Source organism: Cetorhinus maximus, chromosome 20 (genome assembly GCF_964194155.1).
Source record: "Cetorhinus maximus chromosome 20, sCetMax3.hap1.1, whole genome shotgun sequence".
In the NCBI taxonomy this organism is placed as follows: Eukaryota; Metazoa; Chordata; class Chondrichthyes; order Lamniformes; family Cetorhinidae; genus Cetorhinus; species Cetorhinus maximus.
In genome coordinates, this window is record NC_135898.1 from 20,838,486 (window position 1) to 20,866,380 (window position 27,895).

At 42.3% G+C, this 27,895-nt stretch overlaps 1 protein-coding gene across 3 annotated transcripts; it reads left to right on the top strand.

Moving 5' to 3' along the window:
* Nucleotides 1–10,262: 10,262 nt before the first annotated feature.
* On the top strand, nt 10,263–27,578 carry enkd1 (enkurin domain containing 1). Of its 3 annotated transcripts, none has more exons than XM_078565731.1 (9): nt 10,263–10,328; nt 15,880–15,982; nt 16,260–16,484; nt 18,006–18,178; nt 21,322–21,471; nt 21,919–22,088; nt 22,739–22,875; nt 23,950–24,123; nt 27,371–27,578. In XM_078565731.1, the coding sequence occupies exons 2-8, from the start codon at nt 15,898–15,900 to the stop codon at nt 24,108–24,110; spliced, it is 1,101 nt and encodes a 366-aa protein (XP_078421857.1). In that variant the 5' UTR covers nt 10,263–10,328; nt 15,880–15,897; the 3' UTR covers nt 24,111–24,123; nt 27,371–27,578. The 3 variants fall into 3 exon arrangements, with proteins under 3 accessions (XP_078421857.1, XP_078421858.1, XP_078421859.1); XM_078565732.1 differs by lacking the exon at nt 10,263–10,328 and adding an exon at nt 15,114–15,217; XM_078565733.1 differs by lacking the exon at nt 10,263–10,328 and adding an exon at nt 16,741–16,842 and having other exon boundaries at nt 17,987–18,178.
* Nucleotides 27,579–27,895: the final 317 nt, after the last annotated feature.

Below are 27,895 nucleotides of genomic sequence, written 5' to 3' on the forward strand. Positions count from 1 at the left end.
ATGTGCTAATGGTGACATTAAGGGTAGAAAGCAGGATAAGCAAGTGACAGATGGCCCTAGTGGGAGTGGGGGGGAAGGGATCGAAATAGGCTAAAAGGTGGAGATAAAACAATGGATGGAAATAAATTTAAAAATAATAGAAATAGGTGAGAAAAGAAAAATATATTTAAAAAATATATTTTTTAAATTATAAATTATTGGAAAAATGGGGATCGGAAAAGGGGTGGGGATGGAGGAGAGAGTTCATGATCTGAAGTTGTTGAACTCAATGTTAAGTCCGGAAGGCTGCAAAGTATCTGGTCGGAAGATGAGGTGCTGTTCCTCCAGTTTGCATTCAGCTTCACTGGAACATTGCAGCAGGCCAAGGACAGACATATGGGCATGAGAGCAGGGTGGTGTGTTGAAATGGCAAGCGACAGGGAGGTCTGGGTCATGCTTGCGGACGGACCAAAGTTGTTCCGCAAAGCGGTCACCCAGTCTGTGTTTGGTCTCTCCAATGTAGAGGAAACCGCATTGGGAGCAGCAAATGCAGTAGACTAAATTGAGGGAAGTGCAAGTGAAGTGTTGCTTCAGTTGAAAAGAGTGTTTGGGCCCTTGGACGGTGAGGAGCGGGGGGAAGTAAAGGGGCAGGTGTTGCACCTTCTACGGTTGCATGGGAAGGTGCCGTGGGAGGGGGTTGAGGTGTAGGGGGTGATGGAGGAGTGGACCAGGGTGTCCCGGAGGGAACGGTCCCTACGGAATGCTGACAGTGGGGGTTAAAGGAAGGTGTGTTTGGTGGTGGCATCATGCTGGAGTTGGTGGAAATTGTGGAGGATGATCCTTTGAATGCGGAGACTGGTGGGGTGATAAGTGAGGACAAGGGTGACCCTATTATGGTTCTGGGAGGGAGGAGAAGGCATGAGGGCGGATGCGCGGGAGATGGGCCGGACACGGTTGAAGGCCCTGTCAACCACCATGGGTGGAAAACCTCGGTTAAGGAAGAAGGAAGACATGTCAGAGGAACTGTTTTTGAAAGTGGCGTCATTGGAACAGATGCGACGGAGGCGAAGGAACTGAGAGAATGGGATGGAGTCCTTACAGGAAGCGGGGTGTGAGGAACTGTAGTCGAGGTAGCTGTGGGAGTCAGTAGGCTTGTAATGAATATTGGTGGACAGTCTATCACCAGAAATTGAGACAGAGAGGTCAAGGAAGGGAAGGGAAGTGTCAGTGATGGACCAAGTGAAAATGATGGAGGGGTGGAGATTGGAAGCAAAATTAATAAATTTTTCCAGGTCCCGACGAGAGCATGAAGCGGCACCGAAGCAGTCATCGATGTACCGGAGAAAGAGTTGTGGGAGGGGGCCGGAGTAGGACTGGAACAAGGAATGTTCCACATACCCCATAAAGAGACAGGCATAACTGGGGCCCATGCGGGTACACAAAGCCACACCTTTTATTTGGAAGAAGTGAGACGAGTTTAAGCAGAAATTGTTCAGTGAGAGAACAAGTTCAGCCAGACGGAGAAGAGTGGTGGTGGATGGGAATTGTTCGGGCCTCTGTTCGAGGAAGAAGCGGAGAGCCATCAGACCATCCTGGTGGGGGATGGAGGTGTAGAGGAATTGGACATCCATGGTGAAGAGCAGGTGGTTGGGGCCAGGGAACTGGAAATTGTTGATGTGATGTAGGGTGTCAGAGGAATCGCGAATGTAGGCGGGAAGAGACTGGACAAGGAGAGAGAGAATGGAGTCAAGAAAGCAAGAAATGAGTTCCGTGGGGCAGAAACAGGCTGATATGATCGGTCTGCTGGGACAGTCCTGTTTGTGGATTTTGGGTAGGAGGTAGAAGCGGGCCATCCGAGGCTGGGAGACCATGAGGTTGGAAACTGTAGAGGGATGATCTCCAGAGGAGATGAGGTCAGTGAAAGTACTGGAAACAATGGCTTGATGTTCAGTGGTGGGGTCATGGTCCAGTGGGAGGTAGGAGGAAGTGTCTGCGAGTTGACGCTCAGCTTCTGCAAGGTAGAGGTCAGTGCGCCAGACAACAACAGCACCACCCTTGTCAGCAGGTTTGATGACAAAGTCAGGGTTGGACCTGAGAGAACGGAATACGGCAAGTTAAGAAAGAGACAAGTTAGAGTGGGTGAGAGGAGCAGAGAAATTGAGACGACTGATGCCACACCAACAGTTCTCAATGAAAAGATCAAGAGCAGGTAAGAATCCAGAGGGAAGGGTCCAGGTGGAGGGAGAATATTGGAGGCAGGTAAAAGGATCTGTTGAATGGGGAGAGGACTCCTGCCCAAAGAAGTGAGCACAGCGACGAAGGTGGCGGAAGAAGAGTTCAGCATCATCCCGAGCCCGAAATTCATTGAGGTGAGGGCGTAAGGGTATGAAACTGAGTCCTTTGCTGAGCACTGAACGTTCAGCTTCAGAAAGGGGAATGTCAGGGGGTATGGTAGATACACGGCAGGGGCTGGGATTGGAAGACGGGATGGGGTCAGAGGGACGGGAAGGGGTGGAGGGTCCTGGATGAGCGTTGGTGTCGATGAGTTGTTGGAGCTTGCGTTCCTTTGCACCTGAAAGAAAGAGACAAAGTTTCTTGTTGAGGCGTCAGATGAGACGAAGAATAAAATGAAACTGGGGGGCAAGGACAGCTTAGAGATAGGGTGTGTCGGTGCTGCTGGAGGGAGAGGTCGAGTGTATTCATATGGCAGCGCATGGCACTGAGCGTGGATCTTAGGATGTGACGAGAACAGCAGTCTGAGGAGCATTGTATGTCCCGGAAATACCTGTAATCCTGGGTGGGTTCGAAACATGAGGAATGGAACTTCAGTTGGAATCCACATGGGGTAAGACAGAGACAGTCACTGAGGAAGGAAATATGGCTGTGAAAGCAAGTTTTAGTAAACAACTTGTCAAACACCAGGACAGAAATGGGAAGCAATGAAGGTGAACAGGGCAAACGAGACAAGCGGAAATCCTGTCGGAGAGAAGAGCAATACTTCTTCAAGGTAGGCATTCCTGGAAGAGAAATGGCAGTCAGTTAAACACTAAGATAAAAGCAAAATACTTCGGATGCTGGAAATCTGAAACAAAAATAAAAATAGCTGGAAAAATTCAGGTCTGACAGCATCTGCGGAGAGGAATACAGTTAACATTTTGAGCCCATATGACTCTTCATCAGAACTAAGGAAAAATAGAAATGAGGTGAAATATAAGCTGGTTGAGGGGAGTGGGACAGGTAGAGCTGGATAGAGGGCCAGTGATTGGTGGAGGCAAAGAAGAGATTCCAAAGATGTCATAGACAAAAGGACAAAGGGGTGTTGACGGTGGTGATATTAGCTAAGGAATGTGCTAATGGTGACATTAAGGGTAGAAAGCAGGACGAGCAAGGTACAGATAGCCCTAGTGGGAGTGGTTTGGGGTGAAGGAATCGAAATAGGCTAAAAGGTGGAGATAAAACAATGGATGGAAATAAATTTTAAAATAATAGAAATAGGTGGGAAAAGAAAAATATATTTTAAAAATTATAAATTATTGGAAAAAGGGGACCAGAAAGGGTTTTTCCAATTTTCAATAATTTATAATTTTAAAATATTTTTTAAATAATTTTTTTTTTCACGCCTATTTTTATTATTTTAAAATTTATTTCCATCCATTGTTTTATCTCCACCTTTTAGCCTATTTCGATCCCTTCCCCCCAACCCACCCCCACTAGGGCTATCTGCCATTTGCTCGTCCTGCTTTCTATCCTTAATGTCACCATTAGCACATTCCTTAGCTAATATCACCTTTGTCAACACCCCTTTGTCTTTTTGTCTATGACATCTTTGGCGATCTCTTCTTTGCCTCCACCAATCACTGGCCCTCTATCCAGCTCTACCTGTCCCACCCCCCTCAACCAGCTTATATTTCACCTCATTTCGATTTTTCCTTAGTTCTGGTGAAGAGTCATATGGGCTCAAAACGTTAACTGTATTTTTCTCCGCAGATGCTGTCAGACCTGCTGAGTTTTTCCAGCTATTTTTGTTTTTGTTGTGTATTCTCAGTGTTTTCCCGTCTGCCATTGTAAATTTCTGTCCATCATGTCCTGATCCACTGATGCCCACTGTAAATTCATCCTTCCTTGTCATTCCTCTCATGTGAATGTTTCTTCTGAATGAATGTTACTCCCTATCTATTCCAAGGTGCTGCCTTCAGCATCAGTGCTGCTACAAGACACGAGTAGGAGAAGGTTGCAATCCAATGGTCCACTACAGATGGAGCTGCATTGATGGGATTGTACAGTGTCCGTCAAGTAAGTTTAATTGATGAAGATTATATATATTCAGAATACAGACAATGAGCAGTAGATAGAGCTGACCCTGGGCACTTGCAAAATCCTTCAGTGAGTGACACCGCACACAAGGGGAGAGGGAAATCTGCCAGCACATATTGTAGCTCCCCTGAAAGGAAAATGTCGATTCTGATGGGCAGAAAGAAAGGCTTGTATTTCTATAGCGTCCTTCAAAACCTTGGGACATTCCAAAGCAGTTTACAATCAATTAAGTATTTTTGAAATGTAGTCACTGTTGTAGTATAAGGAAACATAACAGCTGCTTGACATCTACTATTTAGTCTATGTTTGACATATTGTATAACTCTCCCTCTGACTTTGCAACAAAATTAAATTCCCTGCCTTAACATGTTGAATCTCTGGTCTGTGCATAATATTAATAGATTAAGTTGATTGTTAAACTGAGGTCCATGGAACCTGTGGATGGTTGGAGGTGAGGGGGGAATGTTTGCGTGGAGGGCAGGCAGCTGATAGGCAGAGTTTGGTTTGTAGTACATGTAGTCTCTCTATGCAAATCTGAGGTTCTACAATTACAAAAATGCTGCACAAAAGGCTAGAACTGTAAGAGTGAAATAGTTTCATATGTAGTTTACTGTGTTAATAACCTAGTGTACTCCCTGTTACTGTGCTGGGATCATGAAACTCCTAAATTTTTAGCACCTTTCTGAGAGATCATACATTTTTAGACAATTATTATTGTGTTTTGTTGTTTGAATTTTACTCTTTGGCTGTTTCTCAAAAGTTTTTTCTTACTCACCATTTAGGACACATGGCAAATTTGTGTCACGTAGCCAGGTGCACATGTGACTACTATCTGGCCCTCTGTCTGTTCCCATTCCCAATCTGGGAGAAGTACAAGAATCATCCATTGAAACATTGCTCCAAAGACATCCAATGCTTTTTTCCTGGTTAAAAGGGAATGGAAAGAAAATAAAGATTTTGAAAATGATAAGTCCAGTTGTGTGTGCAATTTGTTCTCTGCTGGTCTGTCTGAGTGTTTGGAATGACAATGAAGAACTGTCAACTAGCCAACTCAAAATGGCACTGTCGAAGAACCTGGTGGACCAATAGTTTGTGTCCTATATAGTGATTTAGTCTGATGCATAATATCATCGTGTGATGTATTTCAACAATATTAGAGGATCTATGGTTGGAAAGGTGAGCAGGAGAGAGATGTCAACTGATGTAAGAAACTATGAGGGAAAAATGGTCACTCCCTTTGAATCCACATCCTTCCACAGGTGATGCACAACCTGCCCTATCATTGACTCAAGATCATTCAATAATACTCCAGAGTGACGATCTGACTTCACAATCCACAGTAGATCTCCTAGACCAACTTGCCTTCCTGGGCGTTAATGATGAATATAACTCCTTCTTCCAAGTGAGATGAGAAATTGAAAAGTGAATGGGCCTGGGAGAACTCTGCATTTCAGAGCCTTACCTGAAATGCCCTTTCCTTACTCTCTAGGCTCACAAACAGTGCATGCCTTGGGAGAACGAGTAGAATGAGGGAACTGCCATCATAGGAACATTCAGCCCGTCGAGCCTGTGTCGCCATTCAATTAAATCATGGCTGATCATCTACCTCAATGCCAATTTCCTGCTTCTACTTCAACGCCACTTTCCCGCACTATCTCCATATCCCTCTATCTCCAGAAATCTATCGATTCCTGTATTGAACATGCTCAATGATTGAGCTTAGTCCTCTGGGGTAGAGAACTCAAAAGATCCACCACCCTCTGACTGAGGAAATTCCTCTTCATCTCAGTCTTAAATGGCCTACCACTTACCCTGAGATTATGTCCCCTGATTTTAGATTCACCAACCAGGGGAAATATCTTACTTACATCCACCCTGTCACACCCTGTAAGAATTTTGTAAGAGGAATTGACTGAGTAACTGAGAAACAATGAGCAATGCCCTGTCACTGACAGTGAGACTCTATGAGTATCACTCTGATATTGCCAGTGATAGTCAGTATTATCCTAATATGGCCAGTGATAGTGACTATTACCCTGATAGTAACAGACTCAATATTCCCCTAATAATGATAGTGATAATGTAATTACTCTGATATTGACAGTGAGGCTCAGTATTACCCTGATAATGACAGTGATAGTGTGTATTACCCTTATAATTGACAGTGAGATTCAGTATTATCCTGATATTGCAGTGATAGTGAGTGTTACCCTAATGTTGACTGTGATAAAATTACCCTGATATTGAAAGTGAGACTCAGTATTACCCTGATATTGACAGTGATAGTCAGTATTATCCTGATATTCAGTAAGACTTGGTATTGTCCTGATATTGACAGTGAAACTCAGTATTACCCTGATAATGACAGTGATAGACAGTATTATCCTTGTATTGACAGTGAGACTCAGTATTACTCTGATATTTACAGTGACTATTACCCTAATGTTGACAGTGATAGTATTACCCTGATATTGAAAGTGAGACTCAGTATTACCCTGACATTGACAGTGAGATTCAGTATTACCCTGATGTTGACAGTAAGTTTCAGTATTACCCTGATATTGACAGTGAGATTCAGTATTAGCCTGATATTGACAGTGAGATTCAGTATTCCCCTGATATTGGCAGTGATAGTCAGTATTATCCTAATATTCAGTAAGACTTGGTATTGTCCTGATGTTGACAGTGAAGCTCAGTATTACCCTGATAATGACAGTGATAGTCAGTATTATCCTGATATTGACAGTGAGACTCAGAATTACCTTGATATTTACGGTGACTATTACCCTAATGTTGACAGCGATAGTATTACCCTGATATTGTAAGTGAGATTCAGTATTACCCTGACATTGACAGTGAGATTCAGTATTACCCTGACATTGACAGTGAGATTCAGTATTACCTTGATATTGACAGTGATGGTATTATCCTGATATTGCCAGTGATAGTGAGTATTGCCCTGATATGGAAAGTGAGACTCAGTATTTCCCTGATATTGACAGTGATAGTCAGTATTACCCTGATATTTACAGTGATAGTCAGTATTACCCTGATATTGTCAGTGATACAGTATTGTCCTGATATTCAGTAAGACTCAGTATTACCCTGCTATTGACAGTGACTATTACACTGATATTGACAGTAATAGTCAGTATTATCCTGATATTCAGTAAGACTCAGTGTTACCCGGATATTGACAGTGACTATTACCCTGATATTGACAGTAATAGTCAGTATTCCTCTGATATTAACAGTGAGACTCAGTATTACCCCGATATTGACAGTAATAGTCAGTATTATCCTGATATTCAGTAAGACTCAGTATTATCCGATATTGACAGTGACTATTACCCTGCTATTGACAGTGATAGTATTATCCTGATATTCAGTAAGACTCAGTATTACCCTGATGTTGACAGTGACTCTTACCCTGATATTGACAGTGAGACTCAGTATTATCCTGATGTTCAGTAAGACTCAGTATTACCCTGATATTGACAGTGATATATATGTCCACTTTCGCCTCTCTCTTACCCTTTATATATTTTTAGATATATAAAGGGTAAGAGAGAGGCAAAAGTGGACATTGGGCCGCTGGAAAATAACGCTGGAGAAGTAGTAGTGGAGAACAAAGAAATGGCGGAGGAACTGAGTACGTACTTTGCGTCAGTCTTCACAGTGGAAGACACGAGTGACATCCCCAAAGTTCAAGAGAGTCGGGGGGGCAGAGGTGAGTACGGTGGCCATTACCAAGGAGAAGGTGCTAGGAAAACTGAAAGGGCTGAAGGTGGATAAATTACCTGGACCAGATGGATTACACCCCAGAGTTCTGAAGGAGATAGCTGAAAAGATAGTGGAGGCGTAAGTGGTGATCTTTCAGGAATCATTGGAGTCAGGGAGGGTCCCAGAGGACTGGAAAATCGCTAATGTAACCCCCCTGTTTAAGAAGGGAGTGAGGCAAAAGACGGGAAATTACAGGCCGATTAGCCTGACCTCGGTCATTGGTAAGATTTTAGAGTCCATTATTAAGGATGAGATTTCAGAATACTTGGAAGTGCATGGTAAAATCGGGCAAAGTCAGCATGGTTTCATGAAGAGGAGGTCATGCCTGACAAATCTATTAGAATTCTTTGAGTAGGTAATAAGTAGGTTAGACAAAGGAGAGCCAATGGATGTTATCTACTTGGACTTCCAGAAGGCCTTTGACAAGGTGCCGCACAGGAGGCTGCTCAGTAAGATAAGAGCCCATGGTGTTAGAGACAAGGTACTAGCATGGATAGAAGATTGGCTGTCTGGCAGGAGGCAGGATGGCGGCCGGTGACTAGTGAAGTTCCGCAGGGGTCAGTGTTGGGACCACAACTTTTCACTTTATACATTAATGATCTAGATGAAGGAACTGAAGGCATCCTGGCTAAGTTTGCAGATGATACAAAGATAGGTGGAGGGACAGGTAGTATTGAGGAGGCAGGGAGGCTGCAGAAGGATTTGGACAGGTTAGGAGAATGGGCAAAGAAGTGGCAGATGGAATACAACGTGGGGAAGTGTGAGGTCATGCACTTTGGTAGGAAGAATAGAGGCATAGACTATTTTCTAAATGGGGAGAGAATTCAGAAATCTGGAGTGCAAAGGGACTTGGGAGTCCTAGTCCAGGATTCTCTTAAGATTAACTTGCAGGTTGAGTCGGTAGTTAGGAAGGCAAATGCAATGTTGGCATTTATTTCGAGAGGACTAGAATATAAAAGCAGGGATGTGCTGCTGAGGCTTTATAAGGTTCTGGTCAGACCAAATTTAGAATATTGTGAGCAATTTTGGGCCCCATATCTCAGGAAGGATGTGCTGGCCCTGGGGAGGGTCCAGAGGAGGTTCACAAGAATGATCCCAGGAATGAAAGGCTTAACATATGAGGAACGTTTGAGGACTCTGTGTCTATACTCGATGGAGTTTAGAAGGATGAGGGGGGATCTGATTGAAACTAACAGAATACTGAAAGGCCTGGATAGAGTGGACGTGGGGAAGATGTTTCCATTAGTAGGAGAGACTAGGACCCGAGGACACAGCCTCAGAGTAAAGGGAAGACCTTTTAGAACAGAGAAGAGGAGAAATTTCTTTAGCCAGAGAGTGATGAATCTATGGAATTCATTGCCACAGAAGGCTGTGGAGGCCAGGTCATTGAGTGTATTTAAGATGAGATAGATAGGTTCTTGATTGGTAAGGGGATCAAAGGTTACGGGGAGAAGGCGGGAGAATGGGGTTGAGAAACTTATCAGCCATGATTGAATGGCGGAGCAGAGTCGATGGGCCGAATGGCCTAATTTCTGCTCCTATGTCTTATGGTGATAGTATTATCATGATGTTCAGTAAGACTCAGTATTACGCTGCTATTGGCAGTGACAGTATTATCCTGATATTCAGTAAGACTCAGTATTACCCTAATATTGACAGTGAGACTCAGTATTATCCTGATGTTCAGTAAGACTCAGTATTACCCTGTTATTGGCAGTGATAGAGTATTATCCTGATATTCAGTAAGACTCAGTATTACCCTGATATTGACAGTGAGACTCAGTATTATCCTGATGTTCAGTAAGACTCAGTATTACCCTGATATTGACAGTGAGACTCAGTATTATCCTGATGTTCAGTAAGACTCAGTATTACCCTGTTATTGGCAGTGATAGAGTATTATCCTGATATTCAGTAAGACTCAGTATTACCCTGATATTGACAGTGAGACTCAGTATTATCCTGATGTTCAGTAAGACTCAGTATTACCTAGATATTGACAGTGACTATTACTCTGATATTGACAGTGACACTCAGTATTACCCTGATATTGACAGTAAAGCTCAGTAAGTAATACCCTGACGTTGAAAGCCAGGGTCAGGAGTACAGAATACTGCACAGCGCTACTTGTGGCGGCAGCACGCGCGGGGCGCGGGGGGAACGCGGCTGCTATGACGACGGAGGTGACGCAATGACGCTGCGTGCGCGTGTGGTCAGAGCCCCCCCGCGGACCGTTGGAGAGTGGGAAGGAGGTGAGAAAGGGTTGAGCCTGGGTTTGGGGGTCCATCCCCAGCCAGGGGTGATCCTGAGTGTTAGTGATTCCTCCAGGGCTCACACTGGAGGCTCCTGATTGAGTCCAGCCTGCGTTTCTGCTCTTCCTTAGCCAGGCAGGACTCCCAAGCTGGATACTGCTCATTGCAACCTGTCTCCATAGTGATACTGATACTGGCCTCTGGGACTGGGCAATATCAGGCTGTGCCCTGCAAACCCGACACTGGGACTGCATCCCAGCTCTATAGCCCCAGCTTTGCTTCTGACCAGGAACCAACTTGGGAACAGGCCCTGTAGTGAAACAGAGTTAGAGCAGTGGTTTTCAAACTTTTTTTTGTCCAAGCATCCCTTATACAGGGCAAAAGACCCCGTGGGTCACCTACTGTTCCTACCCTTCCCGCTGGTGGCTTGCCACCGCTAAAAACAAAACTCGTCAGAATTAATGGGAAAAATGGTGCTGCTTTTGCTGAGACGCCAATGAGGCGGTGTCCGGTTCCAAGCCAGAGAGCTTCAGCTGGGCCTCGAGTGTGGAAAATCCAATCTCGCAGCTCTACCTTCTAATAGCAACATAAATCTTGCTTGTAAAACTACATTGTTGTTGCTAGCGCTTATGGCGATTAGTGTCAGTGATAGTATTATCCGGATATTGCCAGTGATAGTGACTATTACCCTGATAGTAACAGTGGGACTCAGTATTATCCTGATATTGACAGTGATAGTATTACCCTGATATTGACAGTGATAGTCAGTATTATCCTGATATTGACAGTGATAGTCAGTATTACCCTGATATTGACAGTGATAGTCAGTATTACCCCGATATTGACAGTGATAGTCAGTATTACCCTGATAGTAACAGTGAGACTCAGTATTACCCTGATATTGACAGTGCTAGTCAGTATTTTCCTGATATTGACAGTGATAGTCAGTATTACCCTGATATTGACAGTGATAGTCAGTATTACCCTGATATTGACAGTGATAGTCAGTATTACCCTGATAGTAACAGTGAGACTCAGTATTACCCTGATATTGACAGTGATAGTCAGTATTATTCTGATATTGACAGTGATAGTCAGTATTACCCTGATATTGACAGTGATAGTCAGTATTACCCTGATATTGACAGTGATAGTCAGTATTACCCTGATATTGACAGTGATGGTCAGTATTACCCTGATATTGACAGTGATAGTCAGTATTACCCTGATATTGACAGTGATAGTCTGTATTACCCTGATGATGACAGTGATAGTATGTATTACCCTGACATTGACAGTAAGATTCAGTATTACCTTGACATTGACAGTGTATGGGAGCCAGTTTGGTTGCGTGACATCTTGCAAGTGATGGGGATGAGGGTTCCGGCCTGTTCTCTTGTGGGGCCTTGGCCATAGTGTCAGTAACTTGCACTTTGGACCAGCCCACGGATCAAACTGGAAGACCCTCACGGCCCACTAGTGGTCTGGAGACCAGACTTTGAGAACCACTGTCATATAAGGATCCTGTGGGGAGGAGTAATGATAGAATTCATGTTGAGTTTGAGAGTGATGCAGTTAATATTCAGTTAACTGCAGTTAAAATTTATATAAAGCCCATTATGTAGGTAATGAGTGGTATGTTGGCTAAGGTAGATTGGAAAATTACATTAAAAGATATGTTGGTGGATAAGCAATAGCAAATATCTGAAAAAAATTCAGTCCTTTCAATGTACATTCCCTCAAGGAACAAAACTCCACTGGAAAACTTTCCCATATGTGGTGAGCTAGTGAAGTTAAGGGTAGTATTAGATTTTAAAAATCAGCTTGCAGTGTTACCAAAGAGAGTAGTCAGGCTGAGGATTTTAAAAATCAGCAAAAGATGACCAAGAGGTTGATAATGAGGGTGAAAATAGAATGAGAATAAGCTTGCAAGAGATAGATTGTAAGATCTTTTATAGGTATGTTATATGGAAAAGATTAGGGAAAGTAAAATTGGTCCCATAGAGGCAGAGACAGGAAAAATTAAAATGGAAAATAATGAAATGGCAGAGAAGTTAAAGAAATATTTTGTATCTGTCTTCATAGTGGATGACAGAAGGAACGTATCAAAAATAGTGGAGAACCAAGGATTTAATGAGAGTGATTTAAAATAATAAAGAAAAGATTCTGTAGCAATTAATGGGACTAAAAGCTGGCAAACCCCATGGACCTCCTGGTCCACATCCTAGGGTTCTAAAAGAGGCGATTACAGAGATATTGTAGATGCATTGGTTTTGTTCTTCCAGAATTGCTTAGATTTTAGAACTGGCCCTGTGAATTGGAAGGTAGCTCCGCTATTCAAGAAGAGAGGGAGAGAGAAAACTGGGTACTCTAGGCCAGTTAGCTGTGTCACCTGCCTCAGCACAGATTGATTCGGGACCTTCTGGATCTATGAACATCCAAAATGAGTGTTTGCATACCTGCTGCATACATTCCCTATGTTGCTGAATATTCAACAGCCTGCGTGGAGTGTTTGGTGGAAGTAGATTTTATGTTTGAAAAAGAATTGAGAAGGAAGTAGGCCCATATAAAGACTTGCATTTATATAACGTCTTTCACAATCTCCAGATGTCCCATTACAGCTAATGAAGTATTTTTGAAGTGCAGTCACCGTTGGAATGTTACATAGCTTTTGTAACATATTTAGTGATTTAGCATGTTAGTTCTGGTCATATCAAGTCAGATTCAGAATCTCATTGTCCTTCATCGGAAATATTCAGAGTTCTCAGATTGGGTCTACCTCCAGAGTATTAATTCGTCATTTCCCTATTGATCTGCTGATGGACCTGATCAGTATTTACTGTATTTATTCACTTTTGCTGCTCTGACATTTTGTATGTTGGGGGTATAAATAATTGAGAGCATTCGAATCTTGGTATTTCGAATTACAAATGCATAATTCTCTGTATTGGTTTGTTTTACAGAGAAAATGGAGTGTAAATTGACAAGCCATACAAGGTTTTGCTCCACCAGTGCATTATAATCTGAGTCCTGTCATTGCCAGAGATTAATTTTATAGATAACCTTTTCTAGCGTACAGTGCAAAGTATCAAAAACTCTTTAAGAACGGAAAATGGTTAATCTTCAAGAACTAAGAACGTTCTGGAAGAATTTGTGATTTTTAAAAGACACTGTCCCCTAAAGGGTCAATGCAAGGACTCTGGCTGCTGATATTTCTGGAAAAAGCAGCGTTTTACAAGAAAAGGTAATTAGGCAGTTTCAAAGAATCTGGAAACCTCTTGACTTCAGTGGATATTTACAAGAGAGTCACATGGTGGTTTATGACTTTGAAAAATCTGTACTTAGGAAAACTGTGTTTAAAAAGCTGGTAGAGTTTTGCTTTGGGGAGAAAACACGAAGGCTCAACTGCTTGGGTAAAGAAAACAACAGCTCCTGAAGCTCCAGACCCAGTCCAAAGCAAAAGGTGAATGGAAGTTGCTCCAAAGTCGCTCTATGTTCTGAAATCAACTGACTGCATGTTTTCCTTGAAGTCTGCCTGAAAGGTAGTGCCAGAGTCATCAATTGTTTTGCAGACCAGTGCTGAGAGATGAACCATATAACCCGGACACCATTTAAAGGACTCCAACATGTATCCTTTTCCCCTGAACCATTGACTTTTAACCTTTTGGCAGAATTCCTCTGTTTTATTTGATTTTTTTTTGGTGTGTGTGTGTCTGAAAGTTAGGGTATTTAGACTAATTATGATACTTTCATATTTCATACTGTGTGTTATTAAGCTTTGCCTTTCTACTTGACAAGTCTGGTTTTATAATAAACTAATAATTGTGTTATTTATTGAAGAAACCTGGTCATTGAATGGTCATTCTGAGATGAACAGGTAAAGCACGTATTTGGCCGTATTGCTAGCTGGAAAAATCATTTGAATATATGTTGTGACCTGTGGAGTAGTAGGACTTGAGACAGACAGTGCACTCATCCCATCTCAGTTGTAACGAAAGGAACAGGGATGTTTCAGTTCAGCTATTTTAGTTTTTGTGTCATGCCTTTATGTGCATGTATCACTGACCCTAGTGATAAGGAGTGCATACATACCAACAGGATCCCCTTGGCTTAATATTGTTTCAGTGGGTTCACTTTGCCATTTGGTTGATGTGAAATAGCCTTCCTGTGAATTAAAACAGAATTTATAAGCTGGGCGAGCAAGAGTAAAACAAAGTGACACTGGAGAATAAAGGAACCTTCTCCTAATTCCTAATTTTGGGTGCATTGATTTTGCTACAGACTGCAGGAAGCCTCCTCAGTACTGCACTGGGATCTCATCTTTTCATCAGTGACTTCGAAGGAATAGAGCGATGTATGTCCAAGTTAGAAAATTACATTGCTAGGAGGCACAGTAGATGGTGTAGATGGAGCAGGAAGTTACAAAGACAAAGCCAGATTAATTGCAGTGGCAAACACCATGACACCATGGAGTTCATTGTGAGGAAGTATAAGGTCATCCACTCTGGATTCAAGAGAGACAAATCAAAAAACAAAAATAATGGCAATTGATTAGGAGCTGAGAAAAAGCAAAGGAGTTTTGAGTGTGATGTTCATGTCACAGATCACTTACAGCTAGCGGACAGGAATAAAAGCTAATCCAAAAAGATTAATGGAATCTTCATCTAAAATTGGAATAGTGAGGAATTGATGCTTCAGTTGTACAGGACCCTGATCAGACCTCATCTGAAGTATAATAAAACAGAAAGTGCTGGAACAACTCAGCAGGTCTGGCAGCATCTGTGGACAGAGAAACAGAGTTAATGTTTTGAATCCAATATGACTCTTCTTTGGAAGTCACTGAAGTACTGTGTTCAAGTTTGGGTACTGTACCTCAGGAGAGATCTAAGGTACGTAGAATTACCTAGAATTTCCAGCACAGGAACAGGCCATTCAACCCAGTAGGTCCGTGTTAGTGTTTATGCTCCAGATTCATCTCCCACTTTATTACATCAACCTACCAGTGTAACCTTCTATTCCATTCTCCCTCATGTACTTATCTATTTTCCTCTTAAAACACTTCAAACACTTTTTGTGGTAGCGAATTTCACATTCTAACCACTCTCTGAGTAACAAAATTTCTCCTGAATCCCTTATTGGATTTAATTAGTTAAAAAGCTGATAAATCCAATAATGTAGCTGCAGACAATCTATAGCCTCTGTTTGGGAATTCAGAACAAGGGGGCTTAATCTTAAAATTAGAACTAGGCAATTTGGGAGGAAAATCTGGATATATGGTTTTGAAGGGTACTGTAAATCTGCAATTCTGTCCTCCAAAAGGTTGTGACACTGGAGATCAATTGAAATTTTCAGGACTGAAATCGTAAGTTTTTTGTGAGGTAAGGATATCAAGGAATATGGAACAAACACAGGCAAATAAGTTGAGGTACAGATCAAACACACAATCTAATTAAATGGTGGAACAGGCTTAAGGGGCTGAATGGCCTCCTTCTGTTTCTTTGTTCCTCTTTACCTTTTTTAATCACACTGTTTTGACATTGTTTTCTTCCAGCATTATCAGGAAACAAACATGTCTGAGGGCCCCTCCAAGATATCTGGTCCCATTCCACCAGACCCAACACTATTCCCAGATTTCTACAGGCGTCCAATGTCAGGTGAGGCTTTAATTTGTATCTGTTTTCAGATGACATGTTTCCATTTTCCTTTTACATTCAGGTTGAATTTCTTAGTCTTATCTGGAAGGAAACAAAGTAGAAGCCATGCGAGGGGGAAATCTATTTGGCTTGACCATTTTGGTCATTGTCCAGTGACTGCTACTGGAAGTTGGCATGATCAGCTCAGTATGAGGATCCCCACAGCTGAATCCTCAATTTACTGGTCGTCTTTACCGAGATACACATTTAATTTTTTGCCTTCTGTTTTTGTCTGTAGCTCGGGGTCGGTTGGAAGGGAATAGCGTAAAGCTAGACTTCCTCTCAGGACCGTTAGCGCCGGATCCCACCTTGTATCCTTCGTGCTACAGCGCCCGCCCGTCGCAGCCAGCTCCTCGTGTGCGTTCGAATGCCAGAGAGATCCTGGAGAGAGGGCAAAGGGGCTCTGTTGGTGTGCTGCTGCAGCTGGAAGGAGTGTCATTGCACCGACCACTGTCACCAAAAAGTAAATAGATTTTTGTGCAGCTTAGTTCCATCGGGGTGGGGAGGAATTACTTTCGCCATCCATTAGGATTGGAATCTACAGTCTCTGGTGCTTAATTGCCCAATTAATACTGTAGGAGAGCTCCATAAATGAGAAAGCTAATCAAAACATAACATTTTGGGATTAAGAGGAGATATTTTATTGGTCTGCTTTGTTTTGATTTTAAGTTCTCCTTGGCTATAGGGAATTTAGGCAGCCATTGTTCTATTGCTTGCAGTCTAAGCTGGCTGGTTCGTCAATTGATCGGCATCTTAAACCGCTTATGGAGAATCACAGTGTCGGTTTTGGAGCGACCAATTCAAGATATTTTTGGTGGCGAGTGTGCATCTACTATGTCATATAGTTGACTCTGATATTGCTTTGAATAGATATCAATCTCTTATTGATCTCACTGATCATGAAGACTGCTGAGGGGAGGGAAAGAGAGGCTTAGGAAGGGTATTCCAGAGTTTAGGGCCTAGGCAACTGAAGGCATGGCTGCCAATGGTGGAGCGATTAAAATCGGGGATGCACAAGAGGTCAGAATTGGAGGAGTGTAGCAATGGGGAAGTGTGAAGTGATGCATTTTGGTAGGAAGAATGAGGAAAGGCAGCACAAAATAAAGGATGTAATTCTAAAGAGGCTGCAGGAGGTATATATGCACAAATCAATGAAGGTGGCAAGACAGGTTGAGAAAGTGGTTAATTAGGCATAAGGGTTCTTGGGTTTTATAAATAGAGGTGTAGAATACAAAAGCAAGGAAGTTATGGTGAATCTTTATAAAACACTGGTTTGGCCTCAACTGGAGTGGTGTGTCCAACTCTGGGTACCACACTTTAGGAAGGATGTGAAGGAATTAGAGAGGGCACAGGAAAGATTTACGAGAATGGTTCCAGGCATGAGGGTCTTCAGTTATGTGGATAGATTGGAGAAGCTGGGGCTAGAGAAGAGAGGGTTGAGATAAGATTTGATAAAGGTGTTCAAAATCATAAGGAGTCTGGACAGTGTAGATAGGGAGAAACTTTCCACTGGTGGAAGAGTCAAGAATGAGAGGACAACCATTTAAAGTGGTTGGCAAAAGAACTAAAGGCGACATGAGGAAAATCATTTTTGCATAGCGAATGGTTTGAATCTGGAATGCACTGCCTAAGAATGTAGTGGAGGCAAGTTCAATCATGGCTTTCAAAAGGGTATGGGATAATAATCTGAAGAGAAAAAAAAATTCAGGGCTATGGGGAAAAGACAGGGAGCGGGACTAAGTGAGTTGCTCTTGCAGACAGCAGGCAAGGACACAAAGGACTCCTGTGCTGTAACCATTCTTTGATTCTATCTGCAAGGTCACCAGCACTTAACATGAAAATATTTGCAGAAATCACACTGATGGAGAGAATTCAGTGCCTGATTTGTTAATTTGGTGTCGTGAAAATCAATAGACCTCTTGATGGCTTTCTGGAGAATCTGCACTCCTGGTCTCCATTTCACAGGAATCTTGTTTCTCCGTAGAGAAAGAGACTAGGGATCACGAGAAGGAGAATGTGAGACGAATGCGTGAAATACAGAAGAAATGCAGGGAGAAGGACCAAGAACGAGAGCTGAATGGCCCCAAACCTGTGAAAGCGCTGTGGAAGTCCCAGAAATATGAATCCATTCCTTCGAAAGTGATGGCACAGTTACAGGTAGGGACTTGGAGTAGTCACGAGGACAAAACTGCACTGACACAAAATTATTAGAATGGGTTCCCCAATGACTTGTGGGCAAAAGCATGATGTAGTTCAGAACCAAGTTGTACAAAGCAGAACATGGTAGATGTTTGGTGTATGTTGCATTACCTGATCCCAGTCAGAGTTATTGAGGTATCCCTCAACTTGGATATGATGTTCCTAAGGCTAAAAAGACAGTCAGTCTTGGTTCGCTGAGCAGGAATGGCTGCTTGAATGAGGTGGTGCAGGTTTAAAAAAAACACAGCATTTGGTATGTTTAGGAGAGAAAATTGGCAAAACAAAATCAGAATGGAGGTTAGAGATACAACCTGAAGGGCAACATAGTTTTAATTGGAAAGCAAAATCAGGAAAAACTATAAATACTGTGCAGATGAGACAGTATTTGTGGAGAAACAGAGGCCATTCAGTTGACTTCAGGTTTTAAGACCCTTTTTTGTGATCTTAGGACTCGGAAAGTCGACTGACTTATTTCTCCACAGATGCTGCCTGACCTGCTAAGTACTTGCAGCTTTTTCTGTTTTTTCGGATTTCCAGTAGGTGCAGGATTTTGCTTAAATTTTTATTATCTGCGTTACAGACAGGAGTGGGGGGGGGCGGGGGGGTTAATCGAAACAGCACTAATATCTCCTCTCACCACCCGTCCATAAACAGGTGTTTTTGATTCATTTCCCTCTTTATAAGCAGTGGTGTTTTTCCCAGTGGTTTTGGTGTGTTCCAATGTTCTATTAATCGCTCTACAGCAAACTCGAGTTAAGAGGAACTCATAGGGTTAGCTTTTTGGTACACACTCAAAACGTGGAAAGGAGAGTCGAAATGTCACCTCCACACTTAGACAGTAAAGAGAGGGATAGAGAAAAGAGGGATTTACAGTACAAAGACTACAGAGAAAGTTCCATAGAAAAATTATGGCACAGAAAGAGGCCATTCAGCCCATCATGTCTACGCCGACAAAAAGGGGAAAAAACTAGCAGCACATTCTATATTGGCTCACCTGGGTTCCAGAGTTCAGAATCAAAGTCCAATGAAGTATTCCTTCACTGAGGTAGGCGAGCTAAAAACCATTGCTGTATAATTCACTTTTCTGGTGGTGCTGACTTCACAAGATGAGATAGACATAGAGATTAATCAGTCTTATAAGTGATGGTACAGAATTTCCAGTAGAAGTAGTAAAAATGGGGCCAGCTGTTCCACCTGGGTAGAGCTGCTAGTCAGGTGATAAAGAGCAGACTGAGCTACTCAGCTCGGTAAGTCAATATTAACTTGTTCAACAAGCTGAAGGCCTATGTCACATGACCCCCACCTCTCCACCTGGTTTCCAACAAAGGATGTGTATCCATCGTTTGGAATGCGGCTGGGTTTTGAGGATTGCTAAATGTCTCAGCCATTATGATTTGAGAGAAAGGTTGTGGGGCCTTTTGTCTTAGCAGACCAACAGTTTCCTTCTGGCCAGCCTGGATTATTAAATGCCGGTGGCCTTTGTATAGGTCATTTTGAAGTTGGGCTGTGCAGTCCTCGTGTGATCGTTAGTGGCCCCTCAGAGATAACGAGGTGTAAGTTTTCCTGAAATTGCAATGCAGCTTCTTTTGTTCTGGGGTCACAGACAAACAGATTCAGCCATTTTAAGGATCTTGTTCAGTTTTAAAATTTACAAAATAGCAATAAGGATATTTATATATATTTTATAAAAATATATACGGTAAAGTCTTAGTCCTTCACATCCATTTTAGTGTAGTTGTTAATGGCAAATAAATCACTCTAGGCTTGGCAGCATAATTCTTTGGAAGGTTACTTGCCATGAAAGTGGTGAGAAATGTTCATTCGTGTTTAGAAAATAGTTTTAATATTTGCATGAAATCTTTGTAAACATACTGATGTTTCTCGCTTTTATTTTACAACGTTATATTTTAAAACTTGTGAAAAGACATTTTTGTGTACTGGTTTATCTCTGTGTTATAACTTTGTGGGCTGTTCAAAAGCTTCTTCATCCCTTCCCTGCCACTGCAGGAGAATCCTCCAACTGCCTGAAATGCAGGAACAAATTAATTTTTATTTAGCGTGTGCACAGTCATAAAGCCAAGTAATAGCCTTGTCAGTGACTAGATGGAGTTCTTTAAGCCTGCCTTCAAGTTTAGTTATTGGACACTCCTCAACAATGTGAGTCATTGTTTGGACTGCACCACAGCTGTAGCCTGGATGGTCTTGGCAACCCCACTGATGTTGGGTGGCTGCACAGAGGCCTTGGCCAGTCCAGAAACGGTTTAAAAGGGCCCACTGTCGCTGAGGGAGATCAAAGCTGGGTGGATGAGCAGTGGGGTCCACAATGATGGAGCAGTTCTGGTGAATATTTTCTCCTGCCAATCCTCCTGCAGAGGTCCTCAGCTGTTACTCCTCAGCATGGTGGGTTTAAACATATGGGATTGCATAAGGGAAGCCGTTCTGATGTTGGCTTGAAGAGGTCATTGTGTTAGGGCAGGCTTGGGTTGGAGTAGACCTTCTCCAGTATGCCTATTGCAATTACCCTCCTGATGTGGAGGTGAGGGGGCAACATTGCTAAGGTCTGGGAGCCAGCGGAAGTGAGTTGGTCAAAGAGTACCAGTGATGATACATATTATTGAGTTGAGTTGCACATCAATAACTTAGGTGTGGCTAGATTGGTACCATACTGGTGCACAGTATTCTGTAATGGGGTATGTGATGGTAGGAACAGAGATCCTTAGGGTCTTGACCTGTGATCTCCATGAGGTACCGGCCAGTTTACTGAGGAGGTTATTGCGGATTTTAATGTTTTCTGCAGCAGGAATAAAGGGTCTAAGGAACAGCACGTGTCAGCAGGTGTCACTTCTGTTTTCCCTCTTTAGATTCCGTGGTCATTGATTGATGCAGTTTCAAATGAGATCAAGTGAGTTCCCTACATAGCAGGACTGTCACCTTGGTCTGCATGATCCCACCTATTAACTTCCCTGAGCAGGATAAAAGAGAATGGCAGAAATTGCAGTTTGAAAACATACGGCTAGATTTTCTAAAGTAAATACAGGAGACACACCCTGCTCTGTGCCTTTTCCATTTCTCCTTTTAAACCATTTGCTGTTTATCTGCAGGAGAGTTCCCCCGTCAAGCATTCAGAGAGTCAGCAGTATCTTAAAGCACACTCAAGGTGCGGGGCTGGAGTTTGCCCGAAACGATCCTCGTCACCAAGTCCACCAAAACCAGAGCATTGCGCTGAAGCAGCAGAGGATGCCAACACAGAAGTGAGTATAGGCTTGGATAAAATTCATCTTCTGTACCCACATTACAATAGTGACTACACCTCAAAAATACTTCATTGATTATAAAGCACTTTGGGACATCATGAGGCCGTGAAAGGTATTGCATAAATGCCAGTTTTCCTTTGTGCATCTGATGACGTGTCAGTTCAGTTTTCCTTATTTCAATTCCGTGTCTCTCCGCCCCCCCACCCCCCCACCCCCAACCACTCTCCACATAAGTTTTAAATGTATGTGCTGATCAAATTGAGGGAATATTCATTCTGCGGATGTAAATATCAACTTGAGAATTCATTGACCAGAACATATCTGGCCAGTCTTGTAGAAACATTTACCTGATCACACATTGCCTGTAAATGCTCTGTTCTGTGACTGATAAAGGAAACTGTATTTCCTTATCACAGTTACCAATCTCCTTGTTTTCTGTTCAAGATTCAAGTCAAAGGTGTTAATGTCGATTTTGTCAGGCACAATGCACAGAATGCAAGGAGAATGCCAGTGCGACGCTCCAAATCTCTGCAGTCACTTGCAGATGTGCTGGATAAGAAAACAAAAGAACAACAGGAATACATAAGCAAGAATAAAGGACAGCTGCCGCAGTAGTAAGCATGGATTATTGCAGCATTATGGGACCTAACCAATCTCTTCTTTTTTCTCTTCCTGTTCTGCACTGATTTCTTTAAATCAGTCCACTACATATAGCTATTGGTGTACAAGCCAGTTTTCATTCCAGAGATTATCCCTGTCTCACCTCAAACTTCCGTTCTCTGGCTCTCTATCACATCCTATCTCATCTTTCCATTTTACCAATGCTTCCTTGTCCCTCATAAACTTGAAATCCACTGTCTTAAATATGCTTCCTCCTCCCTGTATCCTCACTATGGTTAAAATCAACATTTAAAGCAGAGCTGCTTTCTCTGTCTCATTCATTCCCAGAACCTCAATTCCCTCAGGCTTTCTTTCTTTCTGTAGTCTGCAAGCTTTTAAAACTCAAGGTTGACATTGCTTCATCACTCACTGCTGATGTATCTTGTTTTCTCTTTTATTGATTTTATAGTCTGTTCTTGATCCTTAGACTTGGTTTCTTAATTTGAAAGACAGAATGATTGGTTGACGTAACCTTCACCACAAAGTTAAATAATTGAATTGCCTGCTTTACCTTTCCCCCTGTGTTTTTCTCTTTTAACTGTAAATTTTCCATTTTCCTAGTTTTTCATTGAAGATATCTAATTTATGTTTCGACTGTTTCCAGTTTGATTGAACGGAGGGATCAGTGGCGAAAAGAGGCAGAGGAACGACGGAAGAATATCCCTGATCCTAGCATGCCTCCTGGCCACACTAGGATGCCAGAGAATGAACGTCTGGAAACACTCAATTCCCTTCAACAAAGTATGTGTGATGTTCTCTGCCTGCTTTCGAGGATAGTGTACCAACTCCAGATTGTTAAATCAATCTGTATCTTTTCAAGGAATTGACTAAACATTCACTGCTTTGCAGATATAGGTTAAGGCTTTTACATAATTGCTGCTTATTCTGCAATTTGGTAGCTGTAGAACTTAATCCATTTGACTCCAAATTTGATTTGTGATAGCCTAGAAATTCTGGAGGGTTAGATTCCTGACACAGAAGGCTGAATTGGAATATCAATTTGGATTGGCATTCATTCACATTTCCAGTCTCAACACTCAAAACCAGAGGCTTTGTTAGCCTCCAGCAGTGGGAGTCGTAGAGTTTATAGCGATTATGAGACACTTGCTGTTCTGCCATCTGACTGACCATTTAATGCAAATGGTGCAGGATCCATCAAATGCTGCCAGCTTGGAGCTGCCCAGCTGTTATTGGGACTTAATGTGGGCACAGTATCTGCAGCATAGGTACTTCACATCCTCTGTGCTACCTGTGAGCATCCAGGCACCATGAAAGTTGGGGGAGTATCATTACTGGAATCCTACTGTTTGAACATTTTGTTGGGATATTCCTGTGTGACACCCAGTGATGGAATGGACATATTTACTATCCTTTTCATATTGTACTGTTTAATTATTGGCAGAGCTATAAAAGGTAGGCAACAGTTTCTCCTGCACTAGCTTCATGTGCAAAAAGATCGTCTATTTAGCTGAAATGGCTTTGTGAGCTTGGGTCACCCGACAGACTTGCTGAGGATTCACCTCTTGTAAAGTAATGATTTTAAAAGTGAAAAAGTGCATACAGATTGTCGGCCTTACTGAAGTGAGTGAAATTGTTTGGAATTGTCTGTCTTCCCTTTTCCACGTCTGACAAATCTTGTTAAATGTTATTCGGTCTTCGTATTTCCGGCATTTTCCAAGCAGCGTTTCTGGGGAAAGCCAAAAAAGGTTCAGAGCTGTCATTTAACGATTGCGATTGCGCAGAGGTCTGGCCTTTGCAATGTATTTTAACTGGTCTTTTCATGCTCACATGGTTTGATCTTCCTCCACACCCCAGCCCAAAAGCAGTTGACCAAGCAATTGCTGATGTTTCCTGTACGAGTGGATACCATTGGCATGCGGAATCGACGCACCGACCTCGAGAGGAAGTTGGCGGAGATTGAAGAAGCCATCAAAATCTTCTCACGGCCCAAAGTTTTCATCAAAACCAATGACTAAGCAGCTCCATGAGGTACAATCTAGACTGTAGCAACTTTTCTCTGGGAGGGTATTTTATTTGGGATGACAGTTTTGATCAAAGTGGTTATGAAGTGGAAGGGGGAAAAGAGTTGAGCAGTGTAATATGAAAGCCGAATTAACAGATATGCCACACATAATTGTTTTTTTAAAAAAAAACAAGGTTAGAGGAAGATACATATCTTTAGAAGCCATATCTGTAGCTGCATATCTTTAGATGGATATCTTTAAGAAGGCATATGGGATACTTGCCTTTATTAGCTGAGGCATAGAAGATAAGATCAGGGAGGTTATGCTGGAACTGTATAAAACACTGGTTAGGCCACAGGTAGAGTATTGCATGCAGTTCTGGAATCCGCATTATAGGAAGGATTGATTGCACTAGAAAGAGTACAGAGGAGATTTACCAGGATGTTGCCTGGGCTGGAGAGTTTTAGTAATGAGGAGAGATTGGATAGACTGGGGTTATTTTCCCTGGAGCAGAGGAGATTGAGGGGGAACATGATTGAGGTGTATAAAATTATGAGGGGCATAGATAGGGTAGACAGGAAGGAACTTTTCCCTTTGGTGGAGGGATTAATAACCAGGGGATATAGATTTAAGGTAAGGGGCAGGAGGTTTGGGGGGATGTGAGGAAGAATTATTTCACCCAGAGGGTGGTGGGAATCTGGAACTCACTGCTTGAAAGGGTGGTAAAGGCATAAACCCTCATAACATTTAAGTATTTGGATGTGCACTTGCGATGCCATGGCATACAAGGCTATGGGCCTGGTGCTGGAAAATGGGATTAGAATAGTTGGGTACCTGTTTTGACCGGTGCAGACTCGATGGGCCAAAGGGCCTTTTTCTGTGCTGTAGACCTCTATGCAGATGGACTCAGTACTTCCTAAGTGGCTCAGTTGATTCCAGACACTCCATGGTCTGTGTTGAGTTAGCAGTTGAGACATCACAATTGACCACACAGTCCTAAGCCAGGAAGGCAGATATTGTGCAAGGCTCCACTCATGATAGCTTTATAATGACCCATTGGGATTTGTGTAAATAGATACTTGGGAAAGACAAGGTTGAGCTTGACTGCGATGCCTTCCATCGTCAACCATCCCTCATTGCCAAGGCTTGTGTCGGAGCATTCCTATTTGGGGAGATGTTGGAGGATGATTAGCACCTATGAATCCATACCCAGTAAAGAGTTTCAGGACAAAACTGGCCACGTGTTAAGGTGGGAGAAAATGGCCTGTGCCAGTTGGGCTTGATGGTCTTTCCCCCTCATCCTTCCCTTGTTAGTGAAGGTTTTGTTTCCAAAAGTTTTTATTCAGTAGATGAGATCTATCGGGCAAATGCTGAATTTGTGGGTAGCATGAGATAGAATAAATAGTCAGGACAGAGAATGAAGGTTTTACTGCAGATCTGGATTTTTTTCACTTGGCAATTGAGAATTTTTAAATATTTAGGCTTCTAGAAAGTTGCACTTCCCCTCCCCTTCTCATCGATTACATTGTATGGACAATAACCATTTACTACAGTATAGAAAGATAACAAGTGTTATTAATCACACTAATGCACTACCAGGTATTGCCACAATGGGGCTTATGCTGAAACCTGCAATAGTCAGAGAACAATTTAAATCACAAGAGGTTCATCTAATGGTAAATGGCAGGTTTGTATTAGTTTAACTTTTAACTGTTGAAGTAAAGCTTCAGTTTGCTGAGAAGTAAGCTCATGTTTCCATGGGTAATCAAAGTGTATGCTATGACGTTGACATGTCGAGAGCTGTGAGGTTTTTGTTGTCCAATAAATACAGAAAGCTCTGGAAATGAACAGCTGATCTGTCAGCATCTTAACAGAGAAAAGATTTTCTTTGTTAAAATTGTTGTGTGTTGAGTTACCTGATCACTGGGGCACTGCAGTTGAATTCAACCTCCCTTGGCAAAGAATTCCTGGCTCTGTTCCCTATCTGCTGGAAGGTGTGTGTATGGATGTCAGGTTAAGCTGGAATCAAGATAAAAGCAAAAAACTGCGGATGCTAGAAATCCAAAACAAAAACAAAAATACCTGGAAAAACTCAGCAGGTCTGGCAGCATCTGTGGAGAGGATCACAGTTAACATTTCGAGTCCGCATGACTCTTCAATAGAACTAAGGAAAAATAGAAAAGGGGTGAAATATAAGCTGGTTTAAGGGGTGGGTGGGACAAGAAGAGCTGGATAGAGGGCCAGTGATAGGTGGAGATAACCAAAAGATGTCACAGACAAAAGGACAAAGAGCTGTTGAAGGTGGTGATATTATCTAAAGGAATGTGCTAATTAAGGGTAGAAAGCAGGACGAGCAAGGTACAGATAGCCCTAGTGGGGTTGGGGTGGGGTGAAGGAATTGAAAAAGGCTAAAAGGTAGAGATAAAGGTAGTTCCGATTTTCCCCCTCCTTTTTGTTTTTTCCAATAATTTATATAGATTTTTCTTTTCCCACCTATTTCCATTATTTTTAAATGTATTTCCATCCATTGTTTTATCTCTACCTTTTAGCCTTTTTCGATCCCTTCCCCCCACTCCAACCCCACTAGGGCTACCTGTACCTTGCTCGTCCTGCTTTCTACCCTTAATTAGCACATTCCTTTAGATAATATCACCACCTTCAACACCTCTTTGTCCTTTTGTCTGTGACATCATTTGGTTATCTCCACCTATCACTGGCCCTCTATCCAGCTCTTCTTGTCCCCCCCCCCCCCCCCCCCCCCACTTAAACCAGCTTATATTTCACCCCTTTTCTATTTTTCCTTAGTTCTGTTGAAGAGTCATGCGGACTCGAAAACGTTAATTGTGCTCCTCTCCACAGATGCTGCCAGACCTGCTGAGTTTTTCCAGGTATTTTTGTTTAAGCTGGAATCATTCTTGGCTAACATGCCCTCTATGAGGAAATGTCATACCAGCACTCATGGAATCATCATGGTGGAGAAGGAGACCATTTGGTTCATTGATCTCACATGAAGCATGACTCATGTGAGATCCTGGAGGGCTCCTGCTGCTTCTAGAGCCGTATGTCCTTTATAACTCACTGCCTTCAGGAGAAGGTGACAGGAAACATGAAAAATATTGACAGGAAATTATTTTTACAAAGCCTTTGATTTCCTGCTCTTGTTTAGATATATGTTTACACAGCTGAAGATGCAAGATAATCTTTTGTGCCCAAATTATTGTGTGCATTATTTGACGCCAAGCCTTTTGGTTTTTGTTCTGTTTTTCTCGTAGGCTACTAGCTGAAAGCTGCTTGATGCCAGACACTGAACTGAGCTGATCCTACTGGGGCCAAGACAAACCTTGATTTCAGGGTCTGTTGCTCACTTTTTCTACAGACATGTAAATAAATAAACGGTCAGATTTTTATTATCAATATAATTAAATATTAATTTTGTAATAGTGATGCTTTTACATTAAATTTATTAACTTTTGAAACAAAGAGTGAGTTTTCATTCAATGGAAGAATTTAATGATGGCAAATGGTGTGGACACGCAAACCATGTTTTCAAGGAGGACAGGTAGAGTATTATACCATGACAGCTGATATGCATAATAACAAAGATCATATGACACAAACAGCACAATCTCTCTCTCTTTTATCAATATTATTTTGTGTAATTCATAGACTCAGACATCTACAGCACAGAAGGAGGCCATTCGGCCCATCGTGTCTGCGCCAATCAATAAAGATCTGACTACATTATCCCATTTTCCAGCGCTTGGCCCATAGCCCTGGAGGTTATGGCAATTGCTCCT

Excerpts from the sequence above, each read along its gene's own strand:
- enkd1 (XM_078565731.1), top strand. The coding sequence starts at position 15,898 with ATGTCTGAGGGCCCCTCCAAGATATCTGGTCCCATTCCACCAGACCCA. Across the intron at positions 18,179-21,321 it reads AAGTGATGGCACAGTTACAG|GAGAGTTCCCCCGTCAAGCA; the intron begins GTAGGGACTTGG and ends GTTTATCTGCAG. Across the intron at positions 22,876-23,949 it reads ACTCAATTCCCTTCAACAAA|CCCAAAAGCAGTTGACCAAG; the intron begins GTATGTGTGATG and ends TCCACACCCCAG.